Source organism: Oryzias latipes, chromosome 22, assembly GCF_053564925.1.
Source record: "Oryzias latipes strain Hd-rR chromosome 22, Olatipes_Hd-rR_3.1".
NCBI lineage: Eukaryota > Metazoa > Chordata > Actinopteri > Beloniformes > Adrianichthyidae > Oryzias > Oryzias latipes.
In genome coordinates this window covers 12335001-12352224 of record NC_136258.1, presented here as the reverse complement: position 1 = coordinate 12352224, position 17224 = coordinate 12335001, and the positions used below count along the sequence as shown (strand labels likewise).

The window sequence follows — 17224 nt, the reverse complement described above, 5'->3', positions numbered from 1 at the left end:
AATAGACATCCTGTCACGGTGCCTGGCGGTCTCCTCCCCCCTCCAGCTCTGCCCTAATGTTCCTGATTGCCACCAGCTGCCATCACTCTCCTGATCATCTTCTGTGGATTCAAAAGGAGATCAACGCCACTACTCGACGCCAGTTTGTTACCCCTTATGGTGACTGCTCTGGTTCTAGCCTCGTTACAGCTTTGTTCCAAGTCTCTGGCTCTAACTAATTCTTTGCTCCCTGTCTCAGGATCCTACCGCTCACGAGTGACGGCAGCACGGACCTTCCATTCTACGCCTCAGGAGCACGGAAACTCTCGGCAGCCGCTAACCGCTTCAAGACCCTCCAGCCACGCCACAGCCACGTCTAACCTGGACACTCCTCAAACCAGCCATCTTCACATCTGGAGCAAACAATAAATCCATTCTCATCCTCCACTTACCTGTCTTCCTTCTGGGTTGCAGCATCTGGGTTCCTCATCCTTGTGAAATCATGACAGAACAAACTGGCCAACTTCCGGACCCAGCTGATCCAGAGGGACTTCGTTTTGCCGTCAGCCAGCAAGGCATCGCCCTGGGCCGCCAAGCCGACGCTCTGTCGCAAGTATCCTCTGCCCAACAGGAACTTTTTCGGCGCCTGGATGGTCTAACGCAAACTTTGATGAATTTAACTGTCCAGGGGGCTACCCCCGCACCATCACCTCCCGCTTCCAGCATCGCCGCAGTTTCCGCTTCCGGTCCGTCACCTGAAAACTACCGACTGCAGCCGGAACCATTCTTCGGCGACGTCAAAGCTTGTGGAGGGTTCCTGCTGCAATGTAGTCTCCTGTTCCAGCAAGCCCCGAGGTATTATGACTCCGACCTCAGCAAGATTACCCTGATCATAAACTCACTCCGCAATAAAGCGCTGCAGTGGGCTCAGGCTTTCCTGGCCGCCAATCCTGTCACCCACCTATCGTACGAGCACTTCATTAGTGAATTCAGGCTGGTTTTTGACCAACCCCGTAAGCGGGAGGAAGCCTCACGAAAGCTTCTGGCTCTTAAGCAGCGAAGTCGCTCAGTGAGCGACCACGTCATAGACTTCAGAATCCTGGCGGTGGAAGCCGGCTGGACGGATCCAGCATTGAGAGGGGTCTTCTATCAGTCTTTAAATGAAGTCATTAAGGACCACCTGTGTTCGCAACCAGAAACCCACTCTTTTGAGGAGCTCGTCACGGCGGCTCTCCGTTCGGACACCCGCTTACGTGAACGACAGCATGAAAGACCTCAGCCTCCACGCAGAAGTCCTGCTAATCCACCACAAGGTACGGCGGCACACATTTCTCCTATAACCCAGTCTGAAACCTCTCGCAGTCAGACCGACGAGCCCATGCAGATTGGACACTCCAAGCTTTCCGCAGAGGAGAGGCAGCGACGCCGGATCGAAGGGGCATGCTTTTACTGCGGGAAACCAGGACACCAGGTACACCAATGTAGCCTGCGTTTAAACTCCAAAACCCCCCGCTAGAGGACAGGCCGCGGGCGGGTCAAGTCTTGTCATCTTCTAAAGATTTTCTCCGCATTCCTGTCAAGTTAAGTCATGTTTCTGAAACTCTGGATCTCCACGCTTTGATTGACTCCGGCGCTGAACAGAATCTTATAGATCACAGCCTAGTTACTCGCCTGTCCCTGCCTACAGAGTCCCTTCCTTCCCCTATTAGAGCCGCTGGGTTGGGGGGTCAACACCTTTCGGTGATTACTCACCGTACGGAACCGGTGTTATTAATTACTTCTGGTAATCATAGAGAACTCGCCCGGTTCTTCGTAACTCAAACCCCCCAGAACCCCATTATTCTGGGGTACTCTTGGCTTCGTCACCACAACCCGCAATTTGATTGGGTCCATCGTCGTATTATTGGTTGGAGCGAGTTCTGCCTCGCTAACTGTTTGCAATCCGCTGTTCCACCCGCTAATTCTGCCTCCGTTAAATCTCCTGAGGAGATCGATCTGTCTAACGTGCCTAGTTGCTACCACGATCTTCACACCGTTTTCAGCAAAGTTAAGGCTGGTGCCTTACCTCCCCACCGGCCTTACGACTGTTCAATCACTTTATTGGACGGCGCTCCTCTCCCTAAAAGTAGGCTGTTCAATCTCTCTGGCCCCGAGAAAGCCGCTATGGAGGTTTACATTCAAGAGGCACTTTCCTCGGGGCACATTCGTCCTTCTTCCTCCCCTGTCGGTGCAGGGTTTTTTTTTGTCGAGAAGAAGGACAAAACCCTCCGACCGTGCGTAGATTATCGAGAACTAAATCAGATCACGGTAAAAGACAAGTATTCCCTTCCGCTCATCAGCTCTGTCTTTGACTCGATTCAGGAGGCCCGTATCTTTTCCAAGCTTGACCTACGAAATGCTTATCATCTCGTACGGGTCAAGGAGGGTGATGAATGGAAAACCGCTTTCAAAACTCCTCTCGGTCCTTATGAGTATCTCGTCATGCCATTCGGGTTAACAAACGCTCCTGCCGTGTTCCAGCGCCTCATAAACGACGTTCTACGGGACTTTATCGACCGCTTCGTTTTTGTCTACCTTGACGACATACTGATCTACTCTAAACATCCTGATCAGCACAGAAACCACGTTCGTCAGGTACTCCAACGATTGTCTGAAAATCAGCTTTTTGTCAAAGCCGAAAAATGTCTGTTTCATTCCACCGTCGTCCCCTTCTTAGGGTACATCTTCGAGGCAGGTAGCATTCGACCCGACCCCGCTAAAATCGAGGCTGTCTCCAAGTGGGAACCCCCTACCACGCGTAAGAAACTTCAGCAATTTTTAGGGTTCGCTAATTTCTATAGGCGGTTTATTAGAAATTACAGCTCCATCGCGGCTCCCCTCACGCAACTCACTTCCACTGTTCGGGCCTACCAATGGAACTCGGATGCCCAAGAAGCTTTTGACACTCTCAACAACCTCTTCGTTACAGCCCCCATACTAATACAACCCGACCCAGCTAGACAATTCGTGGTCGAGGTTGACGCCTCCGACTCAGGCGTCGGGGCAGTATTATCTCAGCGGGAAGAGTCCTCCAACAAATTGAAGCCCTGCGCTTTCTTTTCTAAGAAACTGACCCCTGCTGAGCGCAACTATGATGTGGGCAACCGTGAACTTCTCGCTATTAAATTAGCATTGGAAGAATGGCGACACTGGCTGGAGGGTGCGGTTCATCCATTTATTGTCTGGACTGATCACAGGAACCTTTCATATCTTCGCTCCGCCAAGAGACTGAATTCCCGTCAAGCCCGCTGGTGCCTGTTCTTTGACCGTTTCAATTTCACCATAACCTACAGACCAGGAAGCCGCAATATTAAGCCCGACGCCCTCTCACGGAAGTACTGCTCCTCTGATGACCAGGACGGCACCACGAACCCCATCATTCCCTCCACCTGCATCGTTGGAAACGTTACCTGGGACATTGAGAATATAGTGATGCAAGCTCAAGGTGAGGAACCCAATCACCCAGAACCTCCTGACGGAACACTTTATGTACCCCGATCTCTCAGATCCGACGTCATCACGTGGGCCCACGCCTCACGTCTTGCCTGTCACGGCGGGGTCACCAGGACTCTCTGCCTCCTCCGTCGGCGTTTTTTCTGGCCCTCCATGACTAAGGACGTTAAGGAGTATGTGGCTGCCTGTACCACCTGCGCCCGCTCCAAGACCTCCAACTCACCACCGTCTGGTCTCCTCCATCCGCTGTCCACTCCCGCGCGTCCTTGGTCCCACATTGCCCTGGACTTTGTAACCGGTCTCCCTCCTTCTCAGGGAAACACGGTCGTCCTCACCGTCATAGACCGCTTCTCTAAATTTGTCCTTTTCATCCCGCTCCCACAGTTGCCCACGGCCACCGAAACCACGGAGATCCTGGTCCAGCATGTATTCCGTCACCATGGTATTCCTGTGGACATTGTCTCGGATCGGGGCCCCCAGTTTGTCTCCCAGGTTTGGAAGGCTTTCTGTGGGGCCTTGGGGGCCACAGTCAGCCTGTCCTCAGGCTATCATCCCCAATCTAACGGCCAAGCTGAAAGAGCTAACCAGGAGCTCGAAACATCACTGCGTTGTCTCGCCGACCGGAACTCCTCTGACTGGTCCAGGTATCTGGTTTGGGCCGAATATGCACACAACACTCACCCCTCTTCTGCCACAGGCCTGTCCCCGTTCGAGGCTGCTCTGGGGTTCCCGCCTCCGCTGTTTCCTTCCCACGAGTTAGACCTCGCTGTCCCCTCTGTTCAGGACCATCTCCGCCGATGCCAGAGCATCTGGCATCAGACCAAGGCTGCTCTGCTCCAGACTAAGGAGACCAATCGGCGTACGGCCAACCGTCATCGTGTGGTGGGTCCTACATATCACCCTGGTCAGAAAGTCTGGTTGTCATCCCGTAATATTCCTCTTCAGGCCACCTCCCGCAAGCTCGCCCCCCGCTTCATCGGTCCCTATACTGTGGAAAAGGTCATCAATCCCACCTGTGTCCGCCTCCGCCTCCCAGCGGCTCTCAAAGTCCATCCCACCTTTCATGTCTCTCAGGTCAAGCCTGTCGTTGACAGCGCGCTTTGCCCGCCATCCGCCTCCCCTCCACCCGCACGGCTCATCGATGGTGCCCCGGCTTATACGGTCAGTCGGATTTTGGATGTCCGCCGCCGGGGTCGCGGCCACCAGTTCCTCGTGGATTGGGAGGGTTACGGTCCGGAGGAACGCTCTTGGGTCTCCCGTTCCCTGATCCTGGACCGTGCCCTCCTTGCTGACTTTTTCCGTGCCCACCCGGATCGGCGTCCCGGACCGCCTGGAGGCGGTCGTTGAGGGGGGGGTACTGTCACGGTGCCTGGCGGTCTCCTCCCCCCTCCAGCTCTGCCCTAATGTTCCTGATTGCCACCAGCTGCCATCACTCTCCTGATCATCTTCTGTGGATTCAAAAGGAGATCAACGCCACTACTCGACGCCAGTTTGTTACCCCTTATGGTGACTGCTCTGGTTCTAGCCTCGTTACAGCTTTGTTCCAAGTCTCTGGCTCTAACTAATTCTTTGCTCCCTGTCTCAGGATCCTACCGCTCACGAGTGACGGCAGCACGGACCTTCCATTCTACGCCTCAGGAGCACGGAAACTCTCGGCAGCCGCTAACCGCTTCAAGACCCTCCAGCCACGCCACAGCCACGTCTAACCTGGACACTCCTCAAACCAGCCATCTTCACATCTGGAGCAAACAATAAATCCATTCTCATCCTCCACTTACCTGTCTTCCTTCTGGGTTGCAGCATCTGGGTTCCTCATCCTTGTGAAATCATGACACATCCTCAACTTTACTTCTTCGCATTTCTATATATAGGCGGTCTGTTTTGTCTGTACAACTATTTTTATAAGTTAGTTTTAAATATATTTTTGAAATAATAATATTGAAAGCCCACACTCTACTGAAAGGGGGGTACCAAAAAGGTAATCCAACATGACTATGTTGGGTTTATAAATCCAGTTGAAGGAATATTCAAAATCAATGTGCCCAAAATGGTTCTAAGGGTGTGTCTAATTAGAAATCAAGATAAAAATAATCAAGATTCCGCCCTCTTATCATATTATGTTTATTTTCTTGATGGGAAATTAGCACTACAGTCCGAAAAAAAAAAAAAAAAAAAAAGATCTTGATGCAACAATAATAGATGTAGTTTTTTAAAAATTGATTTACTTAAGTCTTGCTAGAATATTTAACTGTTACAAGGTTATAAGCCATGGCGGCTACCAAAAGACCACACAAGTTTTACCAGAAACAAGTCCCCCTGTTTAACCTTTAACTTATGAGAGCATTTGAATTTCTTCCCAAAATGTTTCTTCACTCAAAAGTGGGACAAATGCATGCTGTGGTCATTTAACAACTTCACTTTTTTATTTCCTTAGGAGGGTCTTTGAGAGAAAAACATTACTGGTTGAAATTTTTTTATCTCCCTTATTTCCAGACAGTGTCTCTCAGCTCCCTCTGCTTTTGTTTGATTTGGCCAATGCCTGTGCTGGGAAAATGATCCTCCCCACTAGGTCCATTCATGGATGACCATGTTGATTCCTTTAACGAGAGCAGAGTGAAGTGGAGCGGCCACATCTGCCAAGCAGTTCTCACATCTGGTTTAAGGATCAGCTCCTTGCACGGTCATCAAGGCACGTTCTCTGAGACATGAAATCAGATGAGATCCAGAAACTCCAGGAACACAAAAAAGACTCTTCAGGGTGTTGAAAGAATTTCCCTATTGCAAGTCATTTGATCTCTAAACAAGTTGTTAAAGATAGATTTTTTTTTACATTTCTTTGAGTATGATTTCTTGTTGTACCACAAAGATCAACCATCTGATGGCCGTTCATCTGGAAGGTTTAACAGTCAAATCTGCTGGGATCAGACCAACAGACCTCTCTAACTTCAGTTTTCTAAACTTGAAGCTTCACAGAAACGTTCAGATGAAGTTAGTCTGTGGGATTTAGAATGGAGATGAAGACTTAAACATTAAAAGGAAGAGTTGAGCAAAGTAAAAGGCTGCCCTCTAGTGTCAAATCCATGATTTGCACAATACTGGAAAGAGTATCCTTACATCTGTTGATCTTATGAAAGACATCTTAGAGCTTGATGGTTTGTAGCTTCTTTCAGTGTTATTTTAAATTTTGTCTTGGACTTATTTAGCCAAATGCTAAATAGCATCCATAGTTTCAAGGCATATCAGTGCTTAACCCTTGTGCTATCTTGGATGACCCCACCCTTACATTGAGGTGTTATCCCTACCATGACAAAGGTGGATAAAGGTGGAAAGATTTCATGTAATCCATGGACACCGGTGAAGATCACAAATCATTGAAGAAAAAAAGTTTAGCACACTGTCTTGTGGGGTCCAGACGACCCCACTCCCAGTGTTAGAGTGCCTAGGATAGCACAAGGGTTAATCAAGTTTTTTATGTTTCTTTACAGAACAATATAAAATAAAAAGGTTGCAATTGTTCAGAAAAGCGAATGTTTCAAGTAGCTTAAAACAAGAAAGAATATTTTTGTTCTAATAACCCTTCACTGGTGTCCATGGATTACATGAAATCTTTCCACCTTTATCCACCTTTGTCATGGTAGGGAGAACTCGTCAATGTAAGGTCGGGGTCATCTGGACCCCATAGGATAGCACAGGGGTTAAATAACTCTTTAGAACTGGAAACAAGTTTTTTTTTTTTATGGAAGCAATTTTTTTTGCAGAAATCTTCTTTTCCTCATTTTGCTACCTTCAGCTCTGCTTCCTGTCTTTTCCTAAGTGCCACTGTCTGGGAGAACAACATGGATGGTCTCCTTTCATTTGAGCTTCTATCACACCTGACACTTTTCTCCACCCTGCACTCTCTTCTGCCCTTCTTGTCCACACTCCATTACTCTGGGCTGTTGAGATACTACAAATCCAGCAGCTTCTTAACCTCACTCTTCCACTTGGGTCCCCCTCATTCACACACATGTACTTCGACTCGCTGCAGCTATCCTCCACCTGTTCCATGCTCTCGCTACAAATCACAGTTTTGGTTGCAAACATCATAGTGTGTAGTAAACACAAATCCTTTTTGTGTTCTCAAAAATCTTTGGTGTTGACCAGTCTAATTTCATTGCAAATGGGTGAGTGTCATGTCTCCAGCCTTGGGATGTTATAATGAATCATTTAACCATCAAGTGAATTAATACACTGATGTTGATTTAGGCCATTTTCCAACTAAGCTATGCATTTTAAAAGCCTTTATCAAACACAAGAATTGCAAGCACAAAACAATCCAGTGTTTTTCACTTTATTTATGAAAGCATCATGTACAAGAATCCCAGCAATTTCTGCTATAAACTGTTGATCTGTGGAACACACGCTATGTTCTGTGTAACGACCTTCAAAAATTGGCTTTGTGGTTCTCTAAATTTCTTTGGATCTTACCAAAATGTTTCTCTGCTTCAATTACAAACAGTTCAACTGTTGGACATCTTTGTTAATTACTATAGCCTCAGTTATCATCGTGACCCTAATTCCATTATCTTTCCAGAGAAAACCTCGTAATAGAAAATATTGAGAAATGTAAATCTTTGCTCATCCTAAAAGAACATTATTAAAAGGTAAAAATAAAAGTGAAACACATGAAATTTTGGCAACTTTGATTATCCAGCTATAGAAACATTTCAGCAGTAGCACCTTTAGCTGAAATGATAAACTACACTTCAAGTTGGGTTCTAGACGTTCTTTGGCTCCAAACAGGTGAAAGCTTAATCAGTCGGTCACAGCATTCACCAATACTAATGTGAACTTACGCGTTCAGGAAATCGTTAAAGCAAAGACGCAAGAGAGAACATTTGAAAAGGATACATTTAAATATTCTATTAATAATAATTTAGTGCCCTAAAGAAAAGCAGCAGCAGACCTAAAGATAACAGGCAGGACATTGTTTAGAGGACTGTCAGATTCATCCTATTAATGCTTTCATTTTAAGACCAATGTGGTAAATTAAATATGCACATATACCAAGGCATATCACTGTACATATGTGCCATTCATCCTGTACTATGTACAGCACCATTCTGACAAACATTAAAAATATATACAGCCAGAAGAAACAGAGAATGCAACAGCAGCATGCAGCACACTGAGGGAAACTATGGTCCAGTAGATTTTTTAAATGCACCAAAGTCGAATTTTTTTTTTTTTTTTGATCCATCACAGCAGATTGTGCCCTTCACTGTATATGAGCTTCTTTAATCAGCTTTCTGCAGTACAATGTGGTTTTAGCGACCATGCACGACTGACAGTAAAACGACTAAAAACAAATATTGAAGCCTTAAAACCCCGAACGGCAGGACTGAACTCGGAGCGGCTCCTCTAGGCAGCCTTCTTGCAGACGTGGATGAAGTAGCAGGGCGGCTGGGAACGTCCCGGAACGTACGTCTGGAAATCTCCGTAGACGCTGTGCTCCATCTTACCGCTAAAGGCCTCCTTCAAAAGCTCCCTGAAGTTGTCCAGGCGATGGGGGTAATAGGACAGACGAAACTTGCTGCAGAACAAAAAAAAAAAATCATAAATAAAAGTATCACCCCGATTTTTCTTTTTTTTTTTCTTCTCAAGTGGATATTAAAGTATATTTTTAATATTCTATAACGTTTTTATATATAACACAAAAATTCCTCAGTGCACCTGACTTCAGGAAGGTTGTTGTGCTCAGCCTGGGGCACGTGGATGGTGTAGTCCAGGGTGATCATGTGGGGTTTACTGTTGACCCACAGCACTGAGGTGGTGATGTCCTGCGTCAGGTCGCTCTGCAACAACACACTCATGGGAACTGATGCCGTCTCAGTTTATACCAAAAAAAATGACAGCTTAGAAAATATTGTCATTATGATGATGAATAAAAGTGGAAATATGGAATTTCGCCTTATTATTCTGACACAAATGGAAGCAACATTGAAAGTATGATTTTTAGCTAATTTCTAAAAATGTTTAAGTTTCCATTTTAAACTGAAACGGCAGATAAAAGTTAGTTCTTTAGAACCACAAACAACCCCAACTCATGATGTTATGCCATGGATATTTCAAGTTTTCCTTTTGAAATTAATCATTGCTGCATGCTAGTCACTCTTAGTTTTGCTATTTTCTTGCTGTTAAAATGTTTAATAAGCACAACATTTACTTAAAATCTGAATATAAATATGAATAAAAATATATGAATGACTTTAGATATCAAGAAAAATTGTGATTGAAATTATTTAGGTTTTTTGTTGTTGTTGTTGTTGTTAGGCCCCACAATACTGTTTGTAATTAAAACCAACAACAAAAAGTTGAAAATTATAAAATGACAAAATAAACATTAAATATGGATTAAAAGTATAACAATTCATTCCGATTCAGTGTGAACCAGTGGCGATTTCTTTAAGACTGTCACAAAATTAATGGTCAAATATTTACTATTGTATTAACATTTTATTGATTAAAAATGCGTTTATTGACTGAAAAAAAACGTTCATCTCAAAGAGGAGTTCGTACAGAATCAGTTACATATAGCAGGTCGGCTGACTCGATTTCCTTCTCATACATTCCCGCAGCGTCACAGTGCATTTCCCACTGACTTCAATGGGGTTGCTTTGAACGTTTTTTTTCCAGCGCTTCAAAACTAGACGGTCATTGGATAAACGCTGCGATTATGTCGCGCCCACAGAGGCTCAGCGTCTCCGGGGGTGAATGGGGAGTGGGCTGGCCCGGACTCCGAGCTTCTGCGTGATGATTGGAGGGTCTGTGTCGAAAGACTGCATCTCCTTTTGACTGACAGCGATTCTGTACTATAAGGAATCACAGAAGCTATTCGCACTCAGCCCCATCGCGGATTTCTCAAGTTCAGTCAAAATAAAAACTGCTGCAACTGCTGTTGATATTTTCTCGGTGAAATTGCTTGATTTTCATCATACATTTCACACAATTATGCACCACATTCCTTGTTTCAGTTTTACAGTTAAATTTTTTTTTAGACCGTTCATTCATTCATTAATCCATTTATTCATATAACGTTAGTAGGCTAGGCTAGCGTCGTGGGGGAAACTGCGCACGATGGCAGCCGGTGCTAATATTGTCGACCTGATTTTGGCAAAGCCATTTGAAATTGTTCCTTACGAGGAAAAACTTCGAGTTAAACAGCAGGGCAGATCAACACCTAAGATTGATTTAGTGCAAAAGATAGGGAAAAATAACAGGTCTTTTCAGCTCTCCTGGTATGACAAAGTTAGCTGGCTGACTGGAAGTGCTGTGACAAATAAAATGTACTGCTGGCCATGCCTCTTGATGAAACCATCTCACGGATGTGTTGTTTGGTCAAAGGTGGGGTTTGGAGATCTGTCTAACTTTGACAGGGCATATAAAAGACATGAAAAGAGCAATGAACATGTGAGTGCATGTGCAAGATTAAGTTGCATGGGCAGGATCAGGGTTGAGCAAGCAATAAATGAAGGGCAGAATTTACTTTTAAATAAATAGACAATTTTATGATGTAGGCCGAAAATGAGCTTCCCCACTCTGACAGACCAGAGAGGTCTGTCACTGGTGTGAACACCTCTGTAGTGCCATGTTAACACTGCTGCTCACTCAGAACGGTTGTTTTTGTCGCCTCAGTCGCTGAAATTCGATCTTAAGTATATATAATCCTGGAGGTAATGCGAATGAACTGATCTGTGAAAAGCAGAGCCACACTTTTCCAAGTTGTGTTTCTTAAATCAAAACAAAAAAAAAATGAATTAAAAGGAAGAAAAGAACAAAGCTCAATAGATTTCTGCAAAGATGCCACTCCTGGTTTCAGATGTTTCCTAAACTGCCGTTGAAGGTGAGTCATGCTTTCATCAGACTGATGATGAGTGGGAAAACACTTTAAGAAACAAGATTTTAATTCCAGTTGCCATGACGAAACATCAAGACAATTCCCCTGGATGAATGAGAACGTTCACCAACATGTCCTAAACTGTTTTATTATGTACTTGGGACTAATTCTTCTGCCACAATAGTCTGACCTTGCACTGTTCGCTTGCTTTTGGCTCTGCTACACTGCTTTCATGGAAAATCTTTCAACAGAGATTGAGAGGCAGCGGGAGGTCAATTCTTTACACCTTCAGATGCAACACGCTTACAGAGATAAGAAAGAAAGATGTCTGTCACATGTGTGCTCATTAGTTTTCTTTTCCCCAGATTTGTGTGCCAAAACATGGATGCTTCTGCAGCTTTAGGCGGAAATCAGTGATGAAATTAGGAGATCAATTTATAGCAAATAGAATAATATTTCAAACAACCAGAAATGAAAATAAAATAAAAATCTGAAGCCTACACAAGAAGGATTTGGGAGTTTAGGTCTAGAACTTTCCTGCTACAAGCAATCAGAGAATGACAGCAAAAGCTAACCCTGAGTGACTAAATAAGAAGAGCAAACACAAAATAAATTGGTGTTTTTTCAAGCTAATTTTCTAAAAAAAAAAGAAAAGAAAATCTATTTTATTTTGATCCGTCACACCTTATAGTAAATATTTTTGCCTTGCGGTGCCCGCCCTGTCTCCAGTATGTAGTCATAGTTACGATGGTCGATGATGAGGATGCCTCCTGGCCTCACCATGCTGGCAATGTTATGAAGTGCCAACTTCTGTTCACTTTGGTCCCCTGGAAGTCACAGCCATACCAAGATCAGTCAGTGAACATTTGTTTAGAGGTTTCCCACATTTCCAGAAACTTGTCTTTTCAGCACAAGACACAGGAGGATGACTTACCTTTGAAGTCTGGTAAATGAGCAAATGAGTTGCCAAGGCAGATGACGGCGTCATAGCCGTCTGCTGGTTTATGGATGTCTGCTTGCAATGTCAGCCAGTTGGCCTCTTCAATGACTGAGGACGATAAAGAGCAGAAGGGACGATAAAGATGGCGTTTTGAAGGCACAGAAACTGAAGCAAACATGGCTGAACTCAACAGCCATGAGTTGATCCAAACTTTCCTACCCCACTGATCGAAAGCAGACTCCTTTCTTCTGTCCCATCTGGCCTTCAGTGCATATTTGAGCATTTTGTCACTGGCATCCACACTTACCATGTTGAAGCCCTCCTCCACCAACATGATGGAGTCAACTCTGAAAAAACAAAAACATTCCAACTGAGATTAAACTGTTTTTCACTGATGCAGACATGCATTTTCTTTTGTGTGTCAGAAGATCCACAACAGTGAAAAATGTCCGACACAAGAGGCCTTCAGCTCTTATCTGTCTGCTGAGCTGTTGGACAGGACAAGTAAAACATGAATAAATAACATTTGTGGCCTCTAAATGGACAGGTGCAGAATCGTAGCTGTGTAGAGCGTCTCTGCAGCTTTGATTCAAGTTCAAACTGCAAAAACATTTTAAACACACCAAGCTGTTTATATAGATCCTTTTTCTCACGATAGAGGACATATATGAAGAAAATTAGGCTTAGAATAGCATTCATAACATTTTTTTAAAAATTTGTATTGTTCTGAAATAGGAGCAGGTGAATAAAAAGCTGAATGAAACAGATTGTATTTGTGACGTCGCAAATACGTTGGGCTGGGCTCTGCTCTATTCTGATGCCTCCCCTTGCAGCCAAATAGATCCATGGACGTCTTTGTTTTCCTAGTTCAAGCATCTGGCTCAAAACTAAACGGCTGGATAGCTCCAAAGTTGCTAGCGCTTTTTGTTGTTCCAGTAGTTTTAGGTTTCTCACTGTATTATAGTTTGTGCTAAACTCTGTTCATGTATATGTCATGTTCATGTTCGTATAGCTGCAGACCCCGTCCACCCGGGACATCAACTGTTTCTACCTCTTCCCTCTGGAAAGAGATGCAGGAGCATCAGACCCCACACAAACAGACTGAGAAACAGCTTCTTCCCCAACTAGTGGTCAGTGATTTAAGTGGAAAACAAGAGTCAGACGTTGAAGGACGCCCATAAATAAATACATTTATATCGTCTTGGCTGCATTTTAAATCGATACAAGTATTGCCTGGTGAAATACCGCGATAAAACTGAAAAATTGAAAAGTGCAACCTGCAAGTTTAAGTGAAATGTCAGCCCTGAGGACAGTACAGCCCCACAAATCATTCAAGACCACCAGAAATAGCGTTACAAGAAACCTCATTCCACGTTGACCGTGTTTACGTCGACCAGGATTGTCATGCTGCTCAGATCCACGCTTAAAAATCCACAAGTGAGTTTGTTACACTTTCAGAAGGACTTTAAGTTGAGTGAAATGAACATCCTTTTTTTACGCCTCACATCTCATTTTAGAATCTTTTTTCGTTTTATTTTGGTGACTAGAGCTTTGAGCAGTGAGGTTAGGATTATTCTGCTCACTGTGGCCTTGATGCTGACACACTGCACTGATAGGCTATCAGCACAGACTAGCAGGAACCAGTCAAAACTCCCTGCAACCACAAACACCTGAGAAAACAAAACATCAATGAGGACAATTGCGGGTTTTGCCAGTGATCCAATCCCAGCTTTCCAAAAAGTCCTTCTAGAATGCAGTTTGACAAACACAGTTAGCGGTGGAGACTGTAACTGCAACTCTGCACTTTCATTCATTCTTTTTTGGCCTGATCCGGATTTTGTCCACAGTTAAAAAGGTCAGCAAAGGTAAACTGTGGAAAAGCCACACCAACATTCATGGTTCCAGAGACTGATTGTGCAATAACAAATAATAAATGACATTTAATATATATATATATTTAAAAAACCTAACTTATAAATTAATACTTATTTGTTTAAAAATATAAAACTTAAAGGCATTCTTCTATTCGTACTCATATGAGATCTACACTTCATAAGTTGTGGGGCCTTTGTGCGCATGCGTGAGAAAAAACTAGTTTAATGGTGACAGCTCGAGTGGGCCTCATACCCTGTCCCGCAGGCTACATCCAGCACGGTTCGCACCCCATGTTGCTTCAGAAGCGACACCACCCAGCTTTTGTACTCCTGCGTCCTGCTCTGAGTGTCTCCGATGTACAGCTCCCACACCTTCGCTGCTTTCCCATCGGCGTACTGGTCAGGAAGCCCCTCGGCGGCTACACCGAGAGACCGAGTCCGAAACACACTGTCTACCGACATGCTGCTGCCTTTAGCTTCTCTTCGCTCGAACAGCACCACAAGTATGAAGTAGTTAAATAAAAAAAGCACTTTAACGAAGCGCTTTATCTGAAAAGTATCCTGCCGTCATGCTAGCGGTATGTTTTATTTCTACAATATACGGAGGGACAAACTTTAAACCAATGACGTTCATGAACGGAATGACGCCTCCTCTGTGATTGGACAAAATCTACCAGAACAGCCTCTTTACTGTCGTGTATATTTTCCCCTTACACTTGCCTCGCAGGAGATCTTTATACCATGAAACATTAGATATTTAGTCACTTAATTTATACAACAGATACTTAATCACGTTTTTTCTTTTTTGATTGTGCGTTAAAAAGTTTTTGCGTATTAAAATAGCCTTTAAAGTCTAAAAGTTTCAAACCTGTCAAACAGTAATTGGGGTTTACAAAAACCAAATCATTTCATCATTCAGCATGCATGTCAACGGTTTCGACAGTGCTTGCGAAATACTTGGCACGTGCTAAATGATTGTAACTTTTGCAGATAAAGTGACACCAATATACTTTGGAAGAAATCTCAAAGTGTCAGATTTTTTTCCTACATTACACATATTTAAATACAATTAGAGTTAATTTATCAAAGTATAAAGGTTTAAAAAGCCTCAAAAATCACATATTTTTCGACTGTTTTTTTCCTCCACTAATAAAGTGAACTCCTCCTGCTGTGATTGGTCCACAATTCAAACGTTTCATTTTTCTGGCCACAGTCAGGTCAAGTCAGACAAAGCTGGTGCAAGCCAGGTTAAGTTTGTACCAGCTAGTGAAGAAACTGTACCGTTTGCGCTCTCTGGCAAGCACTCGAACATGCTTATTTTCTGATGAAGTTAAACAGAGGTCATACAAGCTGGAAAAAAGGGGGAAAAAATCTCTTGAAGTCAAACCTTTAAAATGTCAGGTTTGCTCAGCAAAATATGTACAGAAGAAATTATAATTCTTAAGTGAGTCAGAAAAGCTCATGTTTTTCATTTATATCATATATTTTTCTACTAATTGATAAACTTTATCATAATAAAGATAATTTATTCCAGCAATTCATGTCTAAAAGATGATCAATTTACCTTTATTTTCTTCTTTAAAAAAAAAAAAAAGAACTTTAATTCCCAGTCTTTACCCACATGTTACTTTTATTCAGAGATTTATTTTATGACCCACATTCTGCTGCACATGTTTCTCATAGTTCAAAATAAGTCAATACCAGAAATGTTTTTTCATTTTCACAATGCAGCTGTGTTCGTTGACTCAAAGTGAAAAATGAAAAATCAATCAGCTAAATGTCTTTGTCTTTTTCTTCTTCAACACCGCTCATTCTGTCACTATTAATATAAAAAAGAAAATGGTGTTTGATGTTTCATTTTTTTAAAAGTCCTCTAGTAAATGTGTACCAAAATTAAATTAGAAATATATCTAATTTGACAATTAAAATGGATTAATAGAAATGCTTTTTAATTTTCCACTTCAACACCACTCATTCTGTGACGTAATTAAAGCAATAATGCAAATAGGAGATTGCTATTTCGCTTTCACATGGACCTTGCAAAAACTGTTGCATAATTAATTTCCAGTTAGTTTCAGGGGGGAGGCGGAACGAAGGATAGGAACCTTATTTTAACACAGTGCTTTTCCAAAATTGCCACCCCCACCCCCAGCGATGCCAGGGGGGCGCGCTCAGTAGTAGCGGTTTTAGGGACAGGTAACACGGCCAATTGCCCGGAGCGCAAATTTAACGGGGGGCGGTAACAGCGGCTCGGTGCTTGGAAAAAAATTTGCACCACTATAGACCTTTTACGCATTTCCACATTTTTCGAGCGGAAATACATCAATGAAGTGTATTAAAACTTCCTGTTATCATAGCGGCAGATACAAAAATTTGTGTCAAAGAGTCGCAGTTTCTGTTGTGTTCCAGGCTGTTCGTCTCCCAACCAAAAACAGCCCTACCTTTCATTTAATCATTTTCCTGTGGATCCAAAACTGAAACCCAAATGGATACAGGCGATCCAAAGAGAGGAAGGACATAGTTTTAATATAAAAACAGGTAATACCTATGTTTGCACCCGGCACTTCGCTCTGGATGATTACAGTGGTGGCTGCTTCGTTCGTCGCTTGAAGAGTGGTGTTGTCCCGAGCCTATTCCCTTGGATCAACTTTACTGCTCCATTGAGAAGGTAGTCAGTATATCACAGAACCTTAAACTCCGTAAACAGAGTTATAACCGGTGATGCGGCTATGGCTAAAGCTAGCTAAAGCTTACCTTGGTAATAGTGGCTAAACTCTTCATGGAAGAATTTATATCCCTTGTCCAATTTGTTTCCTTTAGTGGACGAATGCATCTCCACACTCTTCAGCACATCGGCGCCGGTGAACTTCGGAAGACAACTCAGGCTCGTTGAAAACACTCTAGCTGCCATTTCTCCGCCAATAAAGCTCTCAGCAAAATTGGGTTTACGCTTCGTTGACGTGTTTCCGGTTTTTGCGTAAATGGTCTATTGGTTTCCTATTATCTGTTATATCACAGAATTGGTAACAGCCTGAGACCTGTGAACTGCTGTCCCTGCAGCTG

At 43.6% G+C, this 17224-nt stretch overlaps 1 protein-coding gene across 1 annotated transcript; it reads right to left on the bottom strand.

Moving 5' to 3' along the window:
* Positions 1-7787: 7787 nt before the first annotated feature.
* gnmt (glycine N-methyltransferase) lies at positions 7788-14805 on the bottom strand. The gene is made up of 6 exons (XM_004084448.5): positions 14415-14805; positions 12507-12634; positions 12282-12395; positions 12032-12174; positions 9184-9305; positions 7788-9043 (listed from the first exon to the last, which is right to left on the bottom strand). Exons 1-6 carry the CDS (start codon positions 14621-14623, stop codon positions 8872-8874), a joined length of 888 nt encoding a protein of 295 aa, XP_004084496.1. The 5' UTR covers positions 14624-14805; the 3' UTR covers positions 7788-8871.
* Between the last annotated feature and the right edge of the window lie 2419 nt (positions 14806-17224).

Excerpts from the sequence above, each read along its gene's own strand:
- gnmt (XM_004084448.5), bottom strand. The coding sequence starts at position 14,623 with ATGTCGGTAGACAGTGTGTTTCGGACTCGGTCTCTCGGTGTAGCCGCC. Across the intron at positions 12,396-12,506 it reads GTCTGCTTTCGATCAGTGGG|TCATTGAAGAGGCCAACTGG; the intron begins GTAGGAAAGTTT and ends TATCGTCCTCAG. Across the intron at positions 9,044-9,183 it reads AACAACCTTCCTGAAGTCAG|CAAGTTTCGTCTGTCCTATT; the intron begins GTGCACTGAGGA and ends TTTGTTCTGCAG.